General features: G+C 41.8%; 2 protein-coding genes across 2 annotated transcripts in view; both read left to right on the forward strand.

The window, feature by feature from the left end:
* LOC131926108 (sperm motility kinase X-like) overlaps nucleotides 1-26,058 on the forward strand; it is a 354,457-nt gene that overhangs the window by 325,590 nt on the left and 2,809 nt on the right. The window lies entirely within an intron of this gene.
* LOC131926107 (putative sperm motility kinase W) lies at nucleotides 3,540-4,652 on the forward strand. Its single transcript, XM_059281411.1, has one exon. The coding sequence runs from the start codon at nucleotides 3,540-3,542 to the stop codon at nucleotides 4,650-4,652; it is 1,113 nt and encodes a 370-aa protein (XP_059137394.1).

The following is a 26,058-nucleotide window of genomic DNA, read 5'->3' on the forward strand; positions in this document are numbered from 1 at the left end:
GAGAAGGCTAGGGTAGTTATTGTCCTTAATCTTAAGCACAATCCCTGGGATGAAGTTCTGCCACTGTGATGGCTATTTTTGGTTGTCAACTTGACTGCATCTGGAATGAACTACAATCCAGAAATGGAGGACACACTTGAGAGAGATTATTATTATTATTATTATCATCATCATCATTATTATTATTATTATTATTATTATTATTATTTGCTTAGTTTGTTCTGGATCAAGAACAGGGAAACACTTACCTTTATTGAGGATCTCTAGGTGTTAAGACACACACCTTTAATCCAGATCTTGAGGCAAGAAGACACACCTTTAATTTTGGCCACACCTTGTGCAGGATGACTATATAAGGCCATGGAAGAAAGGGGATTTTGCTCATTTCTCCCTTACCCTTGCCTTGTTACCAAGCCCATTCTTTCAGTGGAATTCGTTCCTACTTCTTTGGGATTCCAGCAAATACTGAAGACCAGCCAAGAGATCCAGCTTTGTGGACCAAGCCTCTCCTGGATTCAGCGACTTTCAGTTCAAGACACCCATTGTTGGATTAGCGGGACTGCAGCCTGTAAGTAATTCCAATAAACTCCAGAGAGAGAGGAAGAAGGTGAATGAATCATTGTATAAGTTACTCTGTTGTTTTTGAGAACACAATGGCTCTACCACCTTAGGTTTTTCAAATAGGCCAAAAACTGAGTGGGCAAATGCCCAGGCTGTAGGGACAATTCTCATGCAAACTACCTTGGTGGTGTTGTTTACCTTATCTCAGGCCTTTTGAGCACTTGTTGTCCAGTAGCTTGTGTTGCTTGCAAAGTTGTGGAAGCCACAGAGGTGAAGCTTTCTAGGAGTAAGTCACTGGTGGACAGAGAACTCCTAATGCAATGTCACAACATACCTAACTAAGCCGTAGTGCAAATAAACCGTTCCTCTCCAGTATTCAGTTTTAAGTGGGCCTTGATCATAGCCATGATAAAAATTAACAAGGGCTCTCTTATGGTACAGATGCTGAGAAAAAAAAAAAAAAAACAATCTGACAAGTCATGATTGGCTGGTTGGTTATGGTGAAATTACAAAGAGGCAGTAGGAAGAATACTAGATACTAGTCCATCAGGGGCACTTGCCTGCAGCTGGCCCTTGTCCTTGTACATTGGAGTCACTGTTGGATGGCTACACAGCAGGGAAAATGGAACAATGGTCCTGATAGATTTACAGTTCTCTGATCAACTGGACCTCAATATAGTGAGGATGTTTCCAATTTTGTTGGTTTTGCTCCCTCGGATTTATTTTTACTGCTTGATATTTATATTTATAGTGTTGGTTTATGTTCTAGGGTTAATTTGTGCCTGTATTGTCCCATTCTTCATTAATTGTTACCCTATCAATTTTGAAAATTAAGTGTCTTATTTCCATTTTGATTCATTTTACTGTATTTAAACATATTTAAGTATATGCCACACATACGCAATTTGATTTTACCATGTGATGATATTTTGTGTCCCTTAGTAAAATTTGCTTGGTGATCAGAGAAGAGAAAAAGCCACTAGATTAAAAATAGAGACCAGGCAGTGGTGGTACATACCTTTACTCTTTGCACTCGGGAGGCAGAGATTAGTCTGGATCTCTGTGAGTGCAAAGACACCCTGGACTACATGAGATTGAATCAGTCTAGGAGAGAAACAGAGCCAGGAAGTAGTGGCACAACCTTTAATCCAGTACTTGGGAATCAAATGCCTTTAATCCCAGCACTAGAGATCTCATGCATTTGCTTGGGAAGCACCTATATCTTTAATTCCAGCACTAGGAAGGAAGTGATAGCTGGGAAGAGAAAAGTATAGAAGGCATGAGGAGACAGGAACTACAGCTTTTCAGGCCGAGGAGTCCTGGTGATAAGACAGGGCAGGGGCTTGTTCCTTTGTCTCTCTGATCTTTCAGCATTTACCCAAAAATCTGTCTCCAGGACTTTTCTTAAAAGACCTACTAGATTTCCTACTGCAAAACATTTTCATATATGCCTGTACATTGCCTTGATCATATTTCCCCGCACTATTTCATTACTTCTACCATATCTTTGTGACGGGTAATATGAGATTTACAAAAACTCAGCCTCCTCCTTCCTCATGACCCAAAAGAGACAAGGTGTATTCTATTTCTTTTTGTGGACCTGCTTTGTCTCACATGAAACTACATCTAGTTTTAACTTTTTCCTTATATCACAACAGAACACTAGTCATGGTGCTGAGTGTGGACCATTCTCCACACTCTCCATATTCACTATGATGTTTTCCAATTTGATTGTTACTAATTTTACTTTTTTTTCTGGAGCTGATGACAGAACCCAGGGCCTTGTGCTTTTTTTTACAAACTATATTCTTCAAGGACAGCTGTTTGTACATTCTTTATTTGGTTGTGGCCTCAGGGTAATACCAGCACTGAGATCAGTTTGAATACATTCCTTAGCTTTCTTTTTCTGTAACATTATTGTTTGCCTTAATTTGGGTTTCTGTTGCTGAAAAAAAAATTCACGACTGAACAACAAAGAAACAAAACAAAAACACAGAAAAATAAAGTTGGGAAGGAACAGGTTTATTGAACTTTTGCTTGCAAGATTGTTGTTCATCTCCAATCAAAGCCAAGACAGCAACTCAGGCTGCTGGAGGCAGGAGATTATGCAGAGGCCAGGGAAGGGTGCTGCTTACTTGATTGCTACCCCTGGCTTACTCAGCCTGCTTTTTATAGAACCCAGGACCACCAGTGCAAAGATAGCACCACTCACAATGGGCAAGTGCCTCCCCCGTAGTCACTAGTTGAGAGAATGCCAGACAGCTGGATCTCATGGAGACATGTCATCAATTGAAGTCCCCTCCTCTCTGATGAATCTAGTTTGTGTCAGGTTGACCAGCAAGTTCCCCAGCACAGTGTTCGTTCTTCTCCAAAGTGTAGATAGATTCAGGGAATCCAAGAAGCCTGGGCTCTACTTGGCTTGAAGCCAATTTTGTTACCAACCACACCTGTGGCTTATGACTCAAGTCTTTAAGTGTTTTTCTTTTATCTGATATTAATAGTCATACACGTCTATATGTTCCTTTCATACTTTATAATTTCATGGGGTCCAATAGTTGAAACATCTCTGAAAGATCCTCAGGACTGTAGTTTTCTTGGGACATATCCTCTCATTTTTTCCATCATAAGTTTTTATCTTCAATCTCTTGATCACTTTGGGCCAGGATTTTTCATTTCGATACATTCTTGAAAAATGCCCAAGTCATTCTATCTCTGATCTCAGACTTTTTCTTTGCACATGTACAACATTAATTCCATATTTGATCTTTACTATGATTCCTCACCTAACGCTTGGAGGTTGTGTTCTAGTATTTCTATGTCCTTGACCTGCATCATTAGATTTTTTGGGATGTCCCACATTCCATGACAGAATTCATAGCACTAACCATCCATCCAAAAATTGCATTAACTATTCTCTTTCATGTTGTTTGTCCCAGGAATTGGCAACAAGGTAAAGTGTCCTAATTGAGCAGAACATCATGGCAAGACCCTTGGAAGAAAACATCCTTGAAAAGGATTTCAGGATCTTAACATCTCTAGCCTCTGGTGGATTTGGGGAGGTGAAGCTTGCCTGCCATCTTCCTACACATACACAGGTGGCTGTCAAGGTCCTGGAGAAGAAAAAGAATTCTCTGACTGACATCAACACTGAAGTAGAGATACTTCAATCTGTGGAACACAGAAACATAGTTCATTTCTTTCATGTTGTTGACACAAGTTCAACAACTTATCTGATCATGGAATATGTTTCAGGAAAGGACCTGGATATGTTCCTTGGGGACAGAGACTTTCTAAAGGAGGATGAGGTCAGACCAATATTCCAACAGGTCGTTTCAGGGGTTCATTTTCTCCACCAAAAACGAATTGCCCATCGTGATATTAAATTGGAAAATGTCCTTATTGACGGAGCTGGCAATGTCAAGCTCTGTGACTTTGGTATGGCCAGACAGCTGGCAGAGGGGCAGATGTTGGAGGAATTTTATGGCACCTTGGTCTATTTGGCTCCAGAGATTTTGGCAAGGAAACCGTATGATGGACTGGTGGGGGATATGTGGAGCTTGGGAGTCCTCCTATATGTACTGGTCACAGGACAATTTCCACATGAAGAAACCACCTTTGAAGGTATGTACAGGGTCATCACCACCACAAAGTATCCCATTCCTTACCACTTGTCAAAACCCTGCATCATCCTCATTGAACAATTACTCATGGTCCCCAACCAGCACAGAATAACCATATGTCAGCTCCAGGAAAGCGGATGGCTGGGCAACATTAAAGAACATGCAGCACCTGAAACTAAGGAAATCCTTCCAAAGGTCATGGAGACCATGTGTACCATGGGCTACACCCATGAGGAGATTGTATCATCTCTGAACCACAAGCAACCAAATAACCTAATGGCAACCTTCAATATCCTCAAATACAAACTGAGCTGTGGGGACAGCCATCAGCAGTATCAGGATCCCTGCTTAAATGGCAACACTGAAGGTGCCTTTCAGCCCTTACTCCCTTTGAAGAGAAAAGCCAGTGAACCTGCCTTTCCAACAAGTATAGGAGATGGGAAGAGACGCAAGATACACCATTCTCAATAGACAGTTAAGGCAGGAAAAAAGACCTGTTCAGTTGAAACAGTTACAGAAGGTGGTGTCCTGATTGTGAATGTCATCAACAGTGCTGCAGGGCACATTGCAGTCAACAGGAATTCTGTGGAGAGCCTGACTGGTGATCTCTCCTCAGGTGAATCAACCCTGGATGGAACACACACATGGTGTCTGAACATAGGCTTCTCCACAGAGAAATCATTTTTTGGGCCCAACAAGTCCAATGACCAGTGTGTTGCTTGAGAATTTCTCTCCAGCTCCCGCCACCAAGTCCCGCCAGTCCCAGAGCCCATTTATAAAATAAACATATAGACTCTTACATTATTTAAACTGCTTGGCCATTAGCTCAAGCCTGTTATTGTCTAGCTCTTACTCTTATATTTAGCCCATTTCTATTAATCTTTACTTTGCCACATGGCTCGTGGCTTACCGGGATCTTCCCATGCGGCTTGTCATGATGACGGCTGGCAGTGTCTCTCTCTCCGCCTTCCACTTCCCAGAATTCTTTTCCTTGTCCCACCTATACTTCCTGCCTAGCCAATGGCCAATCAGTGATTTATTTATTGACCAATCAGCAACATACTTGACATACAGACCACAGCACCAGTGCCAAGATGAACCTACAACAACTGGATCCATGTCACTCAGGGGATGGAAGGTGATGAAGAAGACAATTTCCCATGCACTGAGAGTACTGTTTTCCATGCTCCAAGCCCACTTCATTGTGAGCCCTGAATCCCTGTGTAAGCTACAAAGAAATGAGAGGACTGTGCATTGCATTAGATGCCCAGTTCTTTGGCTGCCAAGATGTTCTCCTCCATTGTATCTTGACTATATTATAATATTAATACATATTCTTTCATAAATCACAAACATAGTACCTCAGAGGGCACCTGCCAGGTATATCTCCCCTATAGTCAAAAGCACACACAAACAAACACTCACATGAATGCATGAATACATACAACTTGGTGTCAGAGTCTGGTAGGTATACAACCATGAATTCTAAGAGTTCCATATTGCTAATGTTCAGGACCTACCCGGTACCACATTTTCTACAAACAAAGCCCCAAATATGCATATAGGTCTGTGTATCAGGTCTTGCTAGGTATTCCCTCCCCCACTGCAATAGCAAAACCCCTCTCTTGTCTCTCCTCTCTCTCACTTTCTTTACACAGACACACACACACACACACACACACACAGACACACACACACACACACACACACACACACACACACAAATCTAGATTACAAGTCTCATTAGATATGTCCTGTTTACAAAATGATTGCCATACAAACTTTAGTTCACAGTCTCTTCTAGGTAGTCTCTCGCTTATAGTAAAAGCCCAACATATGCAAACAAATCTACATTTCAGGTCCTGCTACATAACACTTCTTTCCCAACTTTAGTCCCCATTATGTAGTTGTTACAACCTACTACATAAACCCCTGCCTACCCATCATAGTCCCCACGTTTAAACCAGGGACATGTCATGTCCTGATATGTTTCTCTCCAATTAAGCTCCACAAACACATGCAGGGCTAGGTGTCAGGCACTGCACAGTAGCCCATGTCCTACATCCAAAGAACTACTATCACATGATAGGGTAGTTGCCAGGTCCTACTGTGTATACCCTCTCAAACAGCTACAGCCCTCACACAGGTGTGTTTCAGCTCCTGATAGGTGCAAATTTTTGTATAACAAAACCACACAGAAACAGATGATAATTAACACACAGCATGCCATCTTTGTTAGGGTTTCTTTTGCTGTGAAGAGACACCATGACAACTTACCAAGAAAACATGTAATTGCGTCGCTTATAGCTTCAGAGCTTTAGTCTAGCATCATCATGAAAAGACATGGTGGCATGCAGGCAGACACGGGACTGAAGAAGGAGCTGAGAGTGAATAAGGAGCCACAACTTGATACTGCAAACAACAGGAAGTGGTCTGAGACACTGGGCATGGCTTCAGCACATATGCAAACTTGAGCCTATCTCAGTAGAGATGCTCTTCCTCCAAGGAGGCCACACCTACTCCAACAAAGCCACACATCTTAATAAGGCCACTCCCTAGGAACTTATGCAGGCTGTTTACACTCAAACAACCACAATCCCGTGCCTGGACCCCATATCCTGTAGCAATAACATAAGCAAAATTTATTTATTTTAACTTAAAAAAGTCTCCACTTTATATCACAATCTCAAAAGTTTTTTAATATCCAAACTTCCAAGTGTCTTCTGAAATTCATGCAATCTTTTAACTCTAATCCCCTATAAAATCAAAATCAAGAAACAGACCTCATCCTTCCAACATATAATGGCACAGGATACACATTATTGTCTAAAATACAGGGAAGGGAAAAGTGAGCAAATTCTAGACCAAAGAAGATCAAAACCAGCTGGGCAAACTCCAAACTCTGCATCTCCCAGTCTGATGTCAAAAAAGCTCTTCAGATACCCAACTGCTTTCAGCCTTGCTGACTGCAACATACTTCTTTCTCTTGGGCTGGTTGTACTCCCTATAAGTCACTGTCCTTGGCAGGTATCCTACCCATAGCTCTGGAATGTCAAACATCTAGGGGTAGTCTAGGCACTCTAGGCTTCACATTCACAGCTTCATGCAATGACCTCTATATGCCTCCATTCAGACACATCCCTGACACATGCCTGGCTTTAATGGCCTTGGTTAGTTGGGGAGGGAGAATCCATAATGTCTTTCTTCTACTCTTGACTCTAAAGCGAGAACCATGTAGCCAAACTGCCTAGTTCTGCTGCTTACTGGGGCTGGAACATGGTCCCCTTGTTCAAGTACATCATAACCAGATTTCTGTTTTCCATGGTTTCCTTCACTGTGTGTGCTTGTCTGCTCTGGAAATAAGTCTGTAGACAGGACTGGTATAAAGCTCAGTGATCAACCAGCTTTTGCTTCTCTAGAGTCGGCATTAATGTCCTGTTCCACTATTCGTGGCTTGAAGCTTTTCTTTAATTTTTTTTCACTATTTAGAAACTTAACTGGGAGGGATCTTGCCCTGATGTTACCACTCTTTTTTTCCATTTCTTAATCTTTTTATCTTCTTGAACACAGGGATAGAGTGGGAAAACAATGAAAGAGGTACCATGATAGAGGGAGATATCATGGGAATAGAGAGAAACCCAGTGCTAGGGAAGTTTCCAGGAATCCCCAAGGATGATCCCAGCTTGGACTATTAGAAACAGTAAACTGGCTTGCCCTATAGATCAGACCGGTGAATACCTTGTCTATCACAGAGCTCTTCTGTAATGACTGATGTAAGAAGATGCAGAGATCCAAGGCCAAACACCATGCAGAGCTTCAGAGGTCTAGTCAAAGAGAGAGAAGAGGGATTTTATGAACAAGTGCATCAGGATCATGATAGGGAAACCTGCAGGGATGACCAAACCAAACTAGTGGGAACTCATGCAAGTTGGATCAATGGCTGTGGAGCCTACATGGGACTGGACTAGGCCCTCTGCATGACAAGTCATTATGTAGCTTTATCTGCTTGGTGGGCCCCTGGAGGTAGGATCATAATCCATCCATGGTGCATGAGCAGGCTTTTTGGAGCTCACTACCTATGATGGGACACTTCATGCAGCCTTGAGGCAGGGGGAACGACATGGATGTGCCTCTACTGGATGTGCCTCCCCATTGGAGGCCCTTGCCTTCTTGTAGGAATAGAGGGGGATGGGTAAGGAGGGCAAACTGGGGGGAGGGTACAGGAGGGAAGAGGGAGGGGCTTTTGATTGATATGTAAAATGAATGAATATTTATCCTATTAAAAAAATTTCTGGGATTGGAGAGATTGCTCAGAGGTTAAGGACACTGGCTGCTCTTCCAGAAGTCCTGAGTTCAATTCCCAGCAACCACATGGTGGCTCACAACCATCTACAGAGATCTATGAGATCTAGTGCCCTCTTTTGGCCTGCAGGCATACATGCATACAGAACACTGTAGCTGTATACATAATAAATAAATAAATCTTTAAAAAAAATTCGTAAGTTGAAAAAACAGAAGAATCCAAAGGAACCTGACTCAAAAAAAAAAAAAAAAAGCCAAAATGTCATCCACCGTGATCCACCCTGATCAAACAGCTTTCATTCAGAGATGTATAGATCATTCAAGACACATATATCAATAAAATGATCCACCACACAAACAAAGTGAAAGACATATCCACATATTCATCTCATTAGGTACAGAAAAGGCCTTTGACAAAATCCAACATCCCTTCATGATAAAAGTCCTGAAGAGTTTAGGGAGACAGGACACTTACCAAAACAGAATAAAGACAGGCTACAGCAAGTCTAAAACTAACCTCAAATTAAATGGAGAGTAATTCAAAGCAATTCTACTGAAATCAGTAAAAAGACAGGTTTTCTAATCTCTCCATACCTCTTCAATACAGGACTTGATGTCTTAGCTAGAGCAAGAAGACAACTGAAGGAGATCGAGGGGACATAATGGGAAAGGAAGAGGTCAAAGTAGCTTTATTTGCCAATGATATCATAGTATACATAAGTGATCATAAAGTTTCCACTCAAACTTCTACAGCTGATACACTCTTTCCACAAAGAAGCTTTATACAAATTAATTTACAAAAATCAGTAGTCCTCCTATATAAAATAGAAAGCCAACTGAGAAAAAAATCAGGGAAACAATACCATTCACAACAGCCTCAAATAGTATAAAATAAAAGTAACCAAGAAAGTGAATGGTATTTATGATTGGAAAAAAAAAAGAAAAAAGAAGATATCAGAAGATGGAAAGGTCTCCCATTCTCATGGACCTGTAGGATTAATATAATAAAAAGAGTCATCCTATCATAAGCAATGTATAAACTCAATACAACCCCCATTAAAAGTCCAAAGCAATTTTTCACAGATTTTGAAAGGATAATTTTCAGCTTCATATGGAAAAACAAAAAACCTAGGATTACTAAAAGTATCCAGAATCATAAATTATGTGTAAGAGATACAACTTTTTTTAGTTGTTCTACAGATTTACAGTCATAAATCGGGGAATTGCATGAACCACAAAAACACATGTGCTGATCAATGTATTCAAATTGAGGACCAACACATAAAGCCACACACCTATGGACACCAGATTTTTGAGAGAGAAACCAGAAAAACACACTGGAAATTTGACACCATCTTCAACTAATGATACTGGTCAAACTGGATGGCTAAAAGTAGAAAAATCCAAATAGATGCATATTGATCAACCTATACAAAACACAACTGGAAATAGACAAAAGATCTCACCATAAAAACAGATACACAGAACCTGATAGAAGATAAAATGGAGAATAGCCTTGGACTCGTTGGCACAGGAAAACTTTGTGAAGAGAACACTGTTAGTACACATACTAAGATCAGCAATTAGTAAATTGAACTCATGAAACTGAGAAGCTTCTTGACATCAAAGGACACTGTCCTTCAAAGTGTCAGCCTATAGAATGGGATAAGATTATCACTAACTACACATCCAACAGAGGGATAATATTTACAATATATAAAGAAATCATTAACTAGATATCAAAAGAAGAATACTCCATCTAAAAATTGGGTACAACCTAAACAGAATTTTCAAAGGAAGAAACTCCAATGAATGTGAAATACTTAAAGAAATGTTCTGAAGTCCTGCATGACTGATGGGAGCTCTGTAAGATGAATTGCTAAATGGTGTTATTAATAAAAATTCCTGAGCCAGATGGTGTGGTCAAAACTGAGAGATCAGAGAAGCACAAAGGTGCCACCCACATTCTGACCGCTAGCAAATCCTCAGCCAAAGAGAGAGCTACTTCCTGTATATTCACGCCTTTATGCCTTTCTGTATTCTGACACCTTACTTCCTCACTCCTCCCAGCTACATCACTTCCTCGTTCCACAGAGCTCTATCACTTCCTGTCTGTCTGTACAGACCTCCAGACCTCTTTGGTTAACTAGCACTGGGATTAAAGGCGTGAGCCACCACACATGGCTCCGTTTCAGTGTGGATTGAACTCACAGATATCCAGATGATTCTCTGCCTCCTGAATACTAGGATTAAAGGCATGTACTATCACTGCCTGAGCTCTATGTTTAATATATTGGCTGACTTTTTCCACTGATCCCCAGATAAGCTTTATTGAAGTGCACAAATAAAATATCACCAAAGAGTTCTAAGCAGGTTGATCAACTCTGGTGCCACCAGGGCACAGATCCAGTGCTTTGAGTCCATCAACCCCAACAATTGCTCCACCTACAAGCTGCTGGAGCACATGGAGGAGCTGGTCTTGCAGAACCAGTTGTCAACCCTAAATAGCCCAGGTCCTAGGTGCACCTGCCAGACCCTAACTTGGGGCTGATGTGCTGTGGCAGCACTGCTTGCCCTGCTGGGAGACACATCTGGTAATGTTGTGGGGTGGGACAGGAGAGTGGCACTTCCTGTGGGATACAAGCATAAGGGTGAGCCTGGCAAGCCTTGGGGAGGCCAACATCAAGGAAAGAGAGGTGGGTGGCAGCCTGTAATTCACAGGAACATTCCACCCACCACGCCCTATCCCAAAGCCCTATCTAATCATAATCTCCCATGACTCTGAGCAACAGCAGGATATCTGAGATGAGTTCCAGTGCTGGTGCAGTGTTTATGGTCCAAAAGAAAACAGATATTACCAGGTGGTGGTGGCTCTGGGCTTTAATCTTATCATTCTCAAGGCAGAGGCAGGTAGATCTCTTTGCAGTTCAAGGCCAACCTGGTTTCCAAATGAATTTCTAGGATAACCAGAGCTGTTACTCAGAGAAACCTTCTCTCAAATAAACAAACCAAGAAAGTAAAGAAAAAAACAACATCAGACAAACTGGACCAATGATTAGCGTAATCCAATATTTGCATGTAAAGCTGACTGGGCACAATAATATACTGTGTGACATGTTGCATTTCTGAGAGGGAAGCTAAAAACTTCACATCTTCAAATTAAATCAGAAAGCAGAGAGAGTTAATGGAGAAGGCTAGGGTAGTTATTGTCCTTAATCTTAAGCACAATCCCTGGGATGAAGTTCTGCCACTGTGATGGCTATTTTTTGGTTGTCAACTTGACTGCATCTGGAATGAACTACAATCCAGAAATGGAGGACACACTTGAGAGAGATTATTATTATTATCATCATCATTATTATTTGCTTGGTTTCTTCTGGATCAAGAACAGGGAAACACCTATCTTTAAGGAGGATCTCTAGGTGTTAAGACACACACCTTTAATCCAGACTTTGGGACAAGAAGACACACCTTTAATTTTGGCCACACCTTCTGCAGGATGACTATATAAGGCCATGGAAGAAGGAGGCTTTTGCTCATTTCTCCCTTGCCCTTGCCTTGTTACCAAGCCCATTCCTTCAGTGGAATTTGTTTCTACTTCTTTGCGATTCCAGCATATACTGAAGACCAGCCAAGAGATCCAGCTTTGTGGACCAAGCCTCTCCTGGATTCAGCGCCTTTGAGTTCAAGTCACCCATTGTTGGATTAGCGGGACTGCAGCCGGTATGTAATTCCTATAAACTTCAGAGAGAGAGAGAGGAAGAAGGTGAATGAATCATTGTATAAGTTACTCTGTTGTTTTTGAGAACTCCATGGCTCTACCACCTTAGATTTATCATATAGGCCAAAAACTGAGTGGGCAAATGCCCAGGCTGTAGGGACAATTCTCATGCAAACTACCTTGGTGGTTTTGTTTACCTTATCTCAGGCCTTTTGAGCACTTGGTGTTCACTAGCTAGTGTTGCTGGCAAAGTTGTGGAAGCCACAGAGGTGAAGCTTTCTAGGAGTAAGTCACTGGTGGACAGAGAACACTAGTTGAGAGAATGCCTGTCTTTAATGGCTTTGCTTAGCTGTGGAGGTATATTCTATAATGTCTTTCTTCTACCCTTGAATCTAAAGCCAGAACCATGTAGCCAAAACTGCCAAGTTTTACTGATACTTGTTGCTGGAACATGGTCCCCTTGTTCATTTAAGTCTTAATCAGCTTTCTGTTTTCCATGGTTTCCTTTACTGCATGTGCTTGTCTGCTCTGGAATGAGCTCTGTAGACAGGGCTGGTATAAAGCTCAATGATCCACCAGCCTCTGCCTATCTAGAGTTGGGATTAATGTCCTGCACCACTATACCTAGCTCTAAGTTTTTCTTTAATTTCTTTTCACAAGTTGGAAACTTAACTGGAGAAATCTTGCCCTGAGGTCACCACTCCGTTTATTCCATTTCTTAATCTGTTTATCTCCTTAACCACAGAATTTATCTCCATTCCCCTTACTGGTGTTCCTTTTCTACTCTAATTATTCTATATCTTGTATTTTTCCTTGCTTGCCTTGCTTTTTTTCATTAAAAATCCTCATTAGAAATTCTACTAATAACTGCATGACAGAGTCTATACTATGCTCTTTGAGATTTACTCTGCCAAAGGGATTAACCTAAAACTCCCCACTTTAGCCTTTGGCAGACTCTTCAGAGAAAGGCAAAAAACAGCTACATTCTTCATCAAAATATCACATGACTAGTCTCTAGAACACATATTGATAATTCTCTCCTCTGAAATCTCTTGATCTAGTCATTCACAGATCAATTCACAATAAGCACCACTGTCTTCCATGTTCCTACTGGTATGGCCTGTTAAGCAGCACTTAAAGCTTTAAAATGTTTTCTTAATCCATAGTCTCAATGTTCATATTCCTTCAAACAAAAACATGGCCTGGCCTATTACAGTAATTCCCCAGTACCTGGTACCAATTTCCTTCTTAGTTAAGCTTTTATTGCTGTGAAGAGACACCATGACTGTGGAAACACTAATAAAGGAAAACATTAGATTGGGTGGTGTACAGTTTCAGAGGTTTAGTCCTTTATCATCATGGTCAAACATGGTAGTGTGTAGGCAGACACACTACATATTATTTTCAGGCACCTGGAAATGAACTGAAACACTGTTCATGGATCGTGCATATATGAGACTTCAAAGCCTGCCTCAAACAAGGACATACCTATTCCAACAAAGCCACATTTCCAAATGCCTTTCCCTACAAGTTTATAGAAGGCAATTATATTCAAAATACCACACATGATAATATGGCAAGCTCTCAGATTCTGCTGGATACAGAACTACACACACACACACACACACACACACACACACACACACACACACACATTCATTCACAATGAGGTGTCAGTTACTGCTAGATATCCTTACATTCAGCCAAACCCCACACAGGTATCTAGATGTAGGTCCTACTCCCTGTCCCTTCCCCTGTAACCAAAACCCTCATATAGTATTTGCTTTGTCTGGTTCTGCCAGGGATTTTCTCCCACACTGTCTAAGCCCCACATACAATTAGAATCCAGCTCCTGTTAAGTATACCTCCTCCCCTATAGCCAAATGTCCCAGAACAAATAGAACCCTAAGTATCTTTCCTTCTTGGTAGCCTCTTCCCTCCAGCAAAACCTTCAAATAAAAGGATAGGCATGAGGTTCTGCTAAGTAATACCTCCAATATCTGTTCCTCCATGTTATATATTCACATCCAAAGACTGTGAGCTGAGAACAGAAGATATAAAGAACTTATGGCATGAGTCTTTCTGGATCTGGAACCTCTTGCTAAAATAATTTTTTTCCTCATTCGTCCATTTACCCAGAAAAGATGGCTCACTAGCAAAGAGGGTTAATGTGTTGAGCAGCTGAAACTAAACTTGTGATTTTGCAGTTGGTGACAGATTATGAGACCCATTTTCTTGATTAAGGATTAACATGGGATCCCAGCCTACTGTACATACATCCTTCCCTTGATGTTGGTCCTGAGTTGTATAAGAACTTTGTGTGAATGAACTATGAAGAGCAAGGCAACAGCAGCTTCCCTCCATGGTCTTTGCCTTTGCTCCTGCTTGAATTCCTTCTCTGATTTCCTTAAATGATGGACATTGATCAGAACATGTAGGTGACAAATCACTATTCTCCCCACATTGATTTCTGTCATGATGTTTGTCAGCATTAGAAAGTATACTAAAACAGTTCCCAAGATGGGTCTCAATCGTGGGATCCTACTGTCTCCATCTCTCATCCACCACCATCTCTGCTATCCTAACTACAAGACAGTGCTATGTGTCTTCACAACTGAGCTTTATGCAGATACACCTAAGCCAAGAACAACCAAGCTGTGAACCCCAAGCCCAATCCAAACACTAAACACAACTGTGTAGCAAAGAATTAACCAGAAAACTAAATCCAAATGACTAAGTCCTATTAGAAAAACAGAAGTAATAGGAAAAAACTCGAGACAACTTGATGGGTCTCCCCAAATGAACAATCCCATACTAATGGCCAACTGTAAGAGTCACTGGAACAAAATTTGAGACAAAGTTTTTGAAGGAATGATTGCTAGGGATGTCTTTCTGTATGCTGTGAAAGTGTTGCTATGATTGATTGAGAAATAAAATGCTGATTGGCCAGTAGCCAGGCAGAAAGTATAGTATAGGCAGGATAAGCAGAGAAGAGAATTCTGGGAAGTGGAAGACTGAGTCAGGAAATGCTGCCAGCTGCTGCCATGAGAAGCAAGATGTAAAGTACAAGTAAGCCACAAGCCTCGTGGCAACTTATAGGTTAATAGAAATGGTTTTATTTAAGATATAAGATCTAGACAGCAAGAAACTTGAGCCATTAGGCCAAACAGTTTAAACAATATAGGCGTCTGTGTGTTTATTTGGGTCTGAGTGGCTGCAGGCCTAAGTGGGACTGGAGAGAACTCCAGCTACAAATGATTGTGAATATGTTCAGATAACTCAAAGTGGCCTGATAAACTCATGGTGCCTTGGGGAGGGTAATTTTCCTTTTTAAAACCCTGGTTCTTTTTGTTACATTTTAAATATTTAGGAAGGCTTTTGTTAGAGAAATTTCCTAGACAGTTTGACTTGAGTAGGAGAGGAGAAAGTACCAATTGTATGGATTATTAGATTATCAGCAGCACCTAGGGAAATGTAATTAACTTAGTTGTGTTGAAAATATAGAATCTCAGGGCGTTTATTTCCAATATGGAATACCAGTGTTCAATTCTGATAAGAACATGCCTCTTCATGTGTTGGTTTTTGTCTGTGTCACTGAAGTACATGCATCTGCAGCTCTAAACAACACTTTTAAAAAACAACCTATTAGCCGGGCGGTGGTGGTGCACGCCTTTAATCCCAGTACTCGGGAGGCAGAGCCAGGCGGATCTCTGTGAGTTCGAGGCCAGCCTGGGCTATAGAGTGAGTTCCAGGAAAGGCGCAAAGCTACACAGAGAAACCCTGTCTCAAAAAAAACGAAAAAAGGGGAAAAAAACAACAACAAAACAACCTATTAATTGATTCATGTTTGTAGTTATGTTTGACTATGAGTGTTATGAACTGCTTGTAGGTCTGTGTAGTAAATAATATACACTGCCCCCACAGGATAGAAGAAGCATGGTAAATTCCATGACTGCAGATATAAACAATTGTGAACCTCTGTTCAAATACTAGCATTTTTACCTGGTTCTCTAGAAGAACAGTCAGTGCTCTAAAGAACTGAGCCATAGCTCCAGCCCTGCACACTTCATGTTTTGATTCAATCAGCAGCAATGACATACTTTGGAAAAGCCCATCAGGCATGGAAGGAATTTGTAGGTTGTTTTTGCCCTTTTCCATGGAATATAGACTGAGATTTGTGTTTTCAGAAAGACAGTGAGTGTGGGGTCAACTAAGACTTGAAGGACAGGGATAAGTCTTAGAGGCATGGGACCATTGCTGTGGTCCATGAAAAGAGCCTATCCTCTACTTCAAAACTGACTGAAATAGGGATGTCTGAAGATTTTTATACTGATATGCAGGCACAAAAAATGATGTGAAGAGAAAACTGCCCCAGAGGGACTGTCAGTTCAGGCTTTGTTGAAATAATTAATGTGTAACACATCCAACTACATGAGCTGAGGCAATTTAGAGAAGCATATGGCACTTCTGTTTAACATACTGGTCACCAAGAGCACAGGAGGCAGTAGATGACTACAATTTTTTTTCACTAGAGATTATAATAAACTAATGATTAAAGAGATAAGACTTGATAATGTCTACATTTTAGGAAATTGTAAATTAATTCAAATAATTTCTCATCCATAATCTGTAAATATACAATGCTGATGAATAAAAATGTGAATTATCAGTGTTTGCAAGGTGTTAAACAGCAAAAGGGATGCTGTAGAGATGTGCAGACACTGACTTTAATAACTGTGCTGGGTAGTTCTTGCCAACATGGCACAAACAAGAGTCACCTGGTAGGAGCGAACCTCAACTGAGGAATGAGCCCCTTAGACTGAGTTATCAACATGCCTTTGTGACATTTTCTGGATTGATAGGTTTCAAAACCGTACTCTCAAGTTCAGGCCACCATACAAACCCTCATTTTCCAATTAAGAAAATAAGTCTGTTTCTAGTCTTTCTCTGTCCCACCAGAAAACTCTCAAACCATAGTATGGAGACTTATTATTAACTATGAAAGCTTGGCTGATAGTTTAGACTTGTTTCTAACTACCTCTTATAACTTAAATTAACACATATCTTTTAATCCAGTTTCTTTTACTATCTCAGTTACTTTTACTTTGTAATACCCATGCTACTTGCTCTGTGTCCTGGCATCCCCACCCTTCTTTTTCTCAGCAACCTCTGTGCCTGGAAATCCTGCCTAGCTATTGGTAGTTCAGCTTTTTATTAAACCAGTCAGACTACATATCTTCAGAGTGTACAAAAAGATTATTCCACAACAGAGGTCCCAACTTGACTGTCCTTAATCCTCATGAGTGGAGGCCTGGGAAATTCAGCTGGGAAGGTTGGCAGTGGAGCCCAGCTGTAAGCCATACCTTCCTGGGGCTGCCCAGCTGTCTCTGCTACAACCTCCTCCAGAGCACCTTGGACTAAGCTTAGGAGTGGTCTGCAGATAGGATTGGCTCTCCATTCTCAGAACTCCCTAAGCCTTTCTAGGCAAACCAGAAGAACATCCACACAATTGGAGAAAGGCACATTGGGCAAGGTTGTCATCATTCCCCTCTTTAGATGTATGGTCCCACGTTAACAGCCATCCTTAGGAGATGGGAATTTAACAACCTTGATTATCATTTCTAGACTTCCAGCAACATTTTCTAAGCACACTTCTTGGCTAATTGAACTCTTTTATACACCAAAGTCTAAATAGCACTGCTTCCAATTCCATCTTTCCCCATCCATACCATGCTTCAATACGCTAGCAAATAATCCATGTTCCTTCCACTCCTCAATCAAGAAGAAAGATAGGAGGAATGGGGTCACTAATTTCAACACAGATGCATGCTGAGGACCTGCTCCCCTCCTCATGACCTCACTTAGCTTTGATGGATGGAGGTCTCATGTTCTGAGAGTGGGCTTTGATTCTGCTCTTGGAACCAATACCCAGACTCCAATGGCCATAGAGATTCTTTCCTTTTGAGTCCTGAGGTTCCATCTTCCCTGAGTGAGAATTCTGTAAATTCCTGGTTCCTGAAAGTAAGGGCCAAACCCGCTGCCAGCAATCTTGTTTTACATGGAGTGGCCTTTGGTGCTTCCAAGCATGTGGAAAACCCACAGAAGCAACTAACCTGGGCTCATATGGGCTCACAGAGACTGAACTGACAACCGGGAAGTCTGCATGGGACTGACTTAGGCACTCTGCATATATGTTACAGTTGTATATCCTGGTCTTCTTGTGGGACACATAACAGTGGGAGTGTGGGGGTGGCTTTCTCTGACTCTGTTGACTGCTTTTGGAACCCTTTCTTCCTACCCTCTCTCCTATTAAGGCCTTGCCCAGCCTTAATAGGAGAAGATGTGCTTGGTATCAATGAAACAGTATGCCATGGCTAGTTGATATCCATGAGAGTCCTGCCCTTTTCTGAAGAGAAATGGTGGAGAAGAGGATGGATTGGGCAGAAGGACAGGGGACTGAGAGGAGAGGAGGGAAAGGAAACTGTGATCTGGATTTAAAAACAAGTAAATAAACACATGAAAGAAAGAAAGATGGAGAAGAAAGGAAGGAAGGAGGGATAAAGGAAGGAAGGGGACAGAGAAAGAGAGAAAGAAAGAAGGGAAGAAAGAAAGAAAGAAAAAAAGAAAGTGAAAATGAAAAGGCTGTGACCTTGGCTGCTACCAGGAATCCAGGTAGCTAGGAGGGTTATCTTATGGGAAGAATACAGCGAACAGGGATGGGGCTATCTTCTCCTGGATGGTCCCAAGGATCATGTGACAGTTTCCTGTACATTCTCTGACCTAAGCAGGAGTGGTAACAACCTCTTGGGCAAGTGGGAACCTCAACCCAAGAGAAGGGAAGGGGAGCATCTTCATCAGCTGGTAGTAGCTACTATTTTAGATTCTTCATCTGATACAGTGTGAACTTAGAGCAGACATCCCTGATAACTATCACATTGTGTTTTGATGTTGGTACAGGAGTATGAACCCAGGCTTCTTTGCATGCTACCACAAGCACAGCCCCTGTCTCAGAAACAAAACTAAAATCCAGTCTCAGTCGTGAATGTCAATGCAACATTGTCTTTAATTTTCAGATGGAATCAGCTCATCAGAGATGATTACAGATGTTTCAGGAATCTTTAGAGTTCATTGTTAATGAGAGCCTTTGTTTAATGATGTCCATTATTCCAGTATATGAACTTATAAAGTGGATATTAAATGCAAGGTACTAAATGTACCCACAGTAATCACCACAAGAATGCCTCACTGTATGTATCACTATCCAGGTATGCCCACTCCTAGACATTGGGAAATCTGAACTGGTATCTCATGCATGATTGGGTAGGAACTGTGTCACTGCTACATGCTTGGATAACTCAGATAAGGGTACTCATGCCAATCTGATCCAGTCTTCCTCCATGATTCTACATAAATGAGTACATTTATTTAGAGACAGAGTTTCCTGTAGCACAGGCTGGCCTCAAACTCTCTATGTAGCTGAGGATAACCTTGAACTTCTGTTTCTTCTGTCTCCTATGAGAGCTGGGATTACAGGCATATGCCACTAAAAGTTGGGCGAATTCTGACTCCACAGATAGCAGAAAGGTCACCAGGTCCTTAACAAAATCCACTCCCAGCCTTCTGGGTGGGAAAGAGGCATTTTATCTCCTCCATTGAGAAGAGGCCCTTGTGTAGTTATATTACTGGTTTCCATAGTGACCTATGGGTGCAAGGACCTTTGTGCACCCAACAGGCAATTCTGTTCTCTGGGCAAGGTGGGGGAAGGGAATCACTGAGGAATAGCACCACCAGGGAAGACTGAAGAAGCCATGGAGAAACAACATACTATGTTTACTTAAAAACACGTACCCAACACTGAGGAAGCACTGACAGCCTTACCTGCTTCTCTGTGGAATTGTAATAAATCCTGAAATCTGGAGAGTTTTCCAGGTCCTCATCACTGCTCAGAACAGCAAGGCTCAGTCTACATGCTCTCCACACCACCCCACTTCCTCTTTTGCCAACACAACAGAGGCCCTAAAGTTCTCCAGTTTCCTGCAGGTGAGGTTCCAGCATTTCAGAATGAAGATAGGGTGTGTGTGCTTGAGAGTAACTCCAACCCCTGATAAGTAAGGAACGTGGAACTTCAGAAAGAGACAGCAGTCCTGGGTGTGCAGCAGGTGAGCTTTGCAGATAGTGACAGTGTGAACAAGCACTGTCTACTGAGCTCAAAGCCAAGTTCCCCTTCCTCACCTGTCTAAGAGCATCTTTGTGTTGGATGAGTTTAGGCAGAAGTACTCCAATGACCACCCTCTCTGTGGCACTGCCATATTTTTTATAGCACCTTGGTAAGGATGGTTGGTTCCTACGGTATCATTCTGTTGAAGATCTCCCCAGACCTTCAAGAGTTGCAACCACATTACTGGAAGGTTGCAGAAATAGACAAACTTGGGAAGAATGTCTTGCCAGTGCTCTCCTTGCTGCATCCAATAAGAGCAGCTTCATTTCTGTGGTGTGGGTCTTCCATCACCCAGAGCTCGTCTTCCTATTGAATTCAGATTGTCTCATGGACTAGGAGTGGTACACATAGCAAAAACTGGATCCCGGCAATATGAAACCTCAGACACTAGTTTGAGAGTCTGCTTCTTAGCAAGGGGTCTTCTAGCATGTTGGAAAACATTTAATCAAGAAAGGATTTCAATTAAACATTTCTTATAGTTGCATGACTGCCTACATTCTCCCTGATATAAATTGTTGGTCATTAAAGTTAAATGTCCATTGACAAAATACATATGTGTGCAATTGTGTATGATAGATAAATGAAGTTATACCATTTGAGGTGATAATGCTACCTGTAAGAGTCATAACAAAAACACCTGGGCCAGAAATGAGAAACGTTTTTGTTGAGTTATTGAATAGAGGAATCTAAGAGACTCTCAAACCAAGATAGGCCATTGCTGTTGTCCTTGATTGCCTCTCAGATTCAAGGTCAGACCGTACTGGTGAAGATACCGTGTACTTCAGACACAGGAATTGGAGAAATCGAGGTCTAACTAACTGAAAGCCTCCCTCCATGAGGACTGCCCTTCATAGTATCACAAGGTGTTATGTAAACTGACAAAGCAGAGGAGAAATCTGTTGACATATACAGCTGCAATTCTATGAACTGCAACAATGAATGGGCCTGCAAGATAACTGTAATAGTGCAATAGTGGCACTTTTATCTTGGGTAAACCAATACCTGTCTAAGGAATACATGTCTGGTACTGTAAACCTAGACAACTAAACTTGGATGGAGAGGTCATGGACCAGAGAGTAGAAAAGAACAATGACTTCCATTTTCCTAAACCAATGTAATATCTAACTGTATTCCAAATGTATAACCTTGTACCCACAGGTAAGTATAGCAATTGACCTTCATCAAAAAAGCTTTCTTTTTAAGTATGAGACTGTTATAGAGACCCAGAGCTGGTCAAAATGCAGAGAAGTGATGATGCCATGCTAAATCTAGACTGATGAATCTGCAATTGTGCCTTTCATGGGACAGGTAAGCTCTGCCTCTTGATAATGTGGTCACATATGCAAGAGAAACTTCACAAGGGCCATTCACATGCAAATGTGGACAGGGAGAATTCCACATGGACACCACTAGAAGAAGAGTTACAAGTTGTCAGTACCCATTGAGAGAGGAAGAGTCAGTCTCCTCCAGGGACAAGCTCCCACATAGGATGCTCAGTCCCCCAGTGGTCTGCCCTGGACACAGGGACAAATGAACAAAGCTAATTGGACTCAGTAGGCTATATATACATGTGTGTACATATATGTACAAACCACACATATATATGCATGTGGCTCTTTAAAGAGATCATAATTTTGGGAGAGGTGTATGAGATAAGCCGAGGCACAAGGGGGAAGGGAGTTGTCAGGAGAGATTGAGATGCAATCTTCGTGTGTGAGGTTCTCTGTGGTATTGTATTCCCCCAAATATTGTGCATGCTAATAAACTTATCTGGGGTCAGAGACAGAGCAGCCACAATATTAAACATAAAGTTTAGGCAGTGGTAGCACACGCCTTTAATCCTAGCATTCCAGAGGAAGAAATCCATGTGTTCAAGGATACAGCTAAGCATGGTGACTCATGCCTTTAATCCCAGAAAGCGAGCCTTTAATCTCAGGGAGTGGTGGTAGAAAGCACAAAGGTATGTAAGGCGTGAGGACCAGAAACTATAGGCATTTGGCTGGTTAATCATTTGGCTGGTTAAGCATTTGGCTGGTTAAGCTTTTAGGTTTTGAGCAACACAGTTCAGCTGAGATTCATTCTGGATGAGGACTCAGAGGCTTCCAGTCTGAGGAAACAGGACCAGCTGAGGAATTGGCAAGGTGAGATAGCTGTGGCTTGTTCTGTCTCTCTGATCTACCAGCGTTGACCCCAATAACTGGCCTCGGGTTTGATTTTATTAATAAGAACTTTCTAAGATTCATGCTACAGTTCTCAAAAACCACATTAGAACAACAGACCTTAAATTCTAGTTCAGGTTGGGCAGGGATGATGAGGAAATGTAAAAACTGCATCCAGGAATTTAAGGAGTAGTTCCGAAAGTGATTGACAGTGTTTTCCCAAAGTACAAGAAAACACACGAATGGAATAATTTTTGGAAGTTGCTACAACTGAGAAATAGAAATTTCTGGATTAAAATGAACCATCATAAAAGCAGTGCAAGGAATGTGGAAATCGGTGAGGAAAATAATGGTTTGGTTTGGATATATTTTGTATTGTTTTAATTTTAGACTACTGAGACCCAGAAAAAAGGTATGATAAGCCATGGTTAGTTAATGATGAAACTTTCAATTTTACAAAGTAAAAGTTTTAACATAGACCTCAGCACTGGCATTAAGGAGGACAGGGAACTCTTAGGGAAAAAGCTCTGCACGAACTCAAGACATGGATACCGCATTCTTCAGAGAGCCTGGATTTTTGTTTCAGACTCTTAGTTCTTTGAAGACAGGAATTCCTGAGAGCCTGTTGATGCTCCATTTAGGCATGATTACAAGTCAATTGTTCACATATATTGACCGATGAACCTTTCACTCAGGACAGACTAGAAACAGAGACCAAACCCCAATCTGACCTTCAGAAACCAAGTCTATTTTCACAACTGAAAGAGGTGTAGGGAGATGCGGACTAGCTGGGATGTCCCTGCACAAAAGGCACAGAACAAGCAAAGACGTCTGCTCTAATCCTGCTCTCACAGAACCCCAACCTGCAAGCCAGGTGAGCACCAAACCACTATAGGGCAGACCCTAGTCACGTGACTTCATCCTGACCAATGAGAGTCCTGATTGGCTACCCAATCTGATTGGCTCATTTCTGTACATTGTCACCAATCAGGTCACAGATCAGGATGCACAGCACGAGTTGGGTGGCTAAGAGACAGTTGGTGCCAGTCTTGTGATGTTGAAGGCAGAGCTTTCACAACAAGGACACCAGTGGCAGAGGCAGTGTGCACAGACAGTGCATTAAGCCGCGAATTTGGAAAAGAATTCCTGATCTACTGAAGCAACACCAGGTACGGCTTGATTGGCAGCTGTCTCCCGGGACTACTATGCTTTCTTGGGACCCACACTGTTCTCTTTGTCAAAACCACTTTGGAGTGTGGATTAGACCACCAGATCTTGTTCCCACTCGGTGGCTAATCAGGAGCCCAAGTCTGGATTTGGAACCACCTTGGATTCTGTGCATCACTCTTTAGTCTGAAGAGTCTATGGTGGCTGAGACATCCAGGCTCCTTCCCAGGACACTGTGGGCCATCCCATGGAGACCACTGTCCTAGTCCAAGTCCTCACTAGCCTGTCTATGTTCCCTCAAAATTTACCTTTTGAGACTGGTATGTCACATGTCACAAAGTCATCTTCTTTTGCAACTGTTTTCTGGAAAAAGACTAAATTTTAGGAGCTATGGGCTTTTTGCCCTGTATCCTTTTCATATGTTCTGTCAATTTTTTTATTTAAATTTTCTTTTCATTTTACATACCAACCTCAGTTCCCCCTCCCTCCCCTTCTCCAGATCCCTCCACCTCCTCCCATGCCTCAACCATCCCCTCCTCATAGGGGGTAATGCCTCCCGTGGGAAGTCAGCAAAGCATGCCAAGTTGAGGCAGGACTAACAAACTCCTCCCCCACATCAAACCTGAGCAAGGTATCCCACCATAAGGAATGGGCTTCAAAAAGCCACTTCATGCATCTGGGATAAGTCCTGGTCCCACTGCCAGGCGTCCCAAAAACAGATTAAGCCAAACAACTGTCACTCACATTCAGAGGGCCTAGTTCTGCGCCCTGCAGGTTTCCCAACTGTCAGTCCAGAGTCCATGAGCTTCCACAGCTCTGGTCAGCTGTTCTTGTGATTTTCCCCATCATGATTTTGACCCCCTTTCTCATATAACCCCTCTTCCCCCTCTTCAACTGATCTCCAGGAGGACAGCCCAGTGTGCGGCTGTGGATCACTGCATCTGCTTCCATCAGTTAATGGATATAGGTTCTATGATCACTGTGTTCCTTTAGCAGAATAATAGTATCTGGTTTTTGCCTAGGTCCATGGTCTATCTACTTAGTTTCTTGGTCATCTTAGCAGTATCAGGTATGCCTTCCATCTCCTGGAGTCAGCCTTAAATCCAATCCAAAAGTGGCTGGTTACTGCCATAGTATTTGTGCCACTATTATATTAATCCATTTTGCAAATAGGTGACATTTGTCCTAGGGTTTGTAGCTGAGTGATATTGATGATTATCTTTCTCCTTCAGTAGAATTCAGAGTACATTCCTGTATCATGAATGTCATTCAGTAGAGGTGAAGTTTCTAGTTATGCACCAGTTCAACTTCTCCACATTGGCTGACATACATGGGTGTTGTCTTCAGCAATAGGGCATAACAATAAGGTTGTGTGTAAGCAATAGTCTTGGCAGGAGATGTTAGCTTTGGGGGTTTCCATGGGGCTCTTTTCCAGCTATGCATCAAGATGGAACACAATCATGTCACTGGACAAAAGCTGTTTTCTTGAGACTTTTTTCAATGAATATTTGACTATATTTCTCATTATTGATCTACTTAGTGTTTTATATGATCTCTTTACAGTTTTGGTAGTTTACATATGTTTAGAAATTTGGTCATTTGCTGCAGTTTTGCAGTTCATACCAGTGTAGTTTTTGAAAAATACTTCCAAATGAAGGATTAGAGGAACCAGAGGGGTCAGGGACACCATGGGAACACAGCCCACAGAATCAATTGACTGGGACTCATGCGGGCTCATGGAGATCAGGGAGCCTGTAGGGGTTTGACCTACGTCCTCTGCATTTATGTTTTGGCTGACTACTTTGATGTTATTGTGGGATTCCTAGCAGTGGGAGTGGGTTGATCAATGACTTTTTTGCCGACTTATGGGACCCTTTTACTCTTACTGGGTTGTCTTGTCCAGCCTTGATGTGACAATAAGTGCCTGGCCTATGATAGTATATTATGCCATGTTTGATTGATGTCCCTGGGAAGCCTGCCCTTTTCTGAGGGGAGATGGAGGGAGAGTAGAACTGGAGAAGAGGGGAGGAGAGTCTGGGGGAGGTAAGAGAGGGAAAATTATGGTCAGATTGTAATATGTGAGAGAAGAATCAAAAATTATCTTCACTATTAAAAGAATACAGATAAAAGTACTAGGAAACTTGAGCAATTGAAGTGAGCAAAGTGTTGACATTATTGGTATATCCTTTACACAGAGAACAGACAAATCTTTGAGCTATTGCCTTTATACTTATCATGTTATCAGGAAACTTACTTGTTATACTTGCCCTTATAGAAACATTGTCAGATCTTAATCATGTTTGAAATTAT

Source organism: Peromyscus eremicus, chromosome 16_21, assembly GCF_949786415.1.
Source record: "Peromyscus eremicus chromosome 16_21, PerEre_H2_v1, whole genome shotgun sequence".
In the NCBI taxonomy this organism is placed as follows: Eukaryota; Metazoa; Chordata; class Mammalia; order Rodentia; family Cricetidae; genus Peromyscus; species Peromyscus eremicus.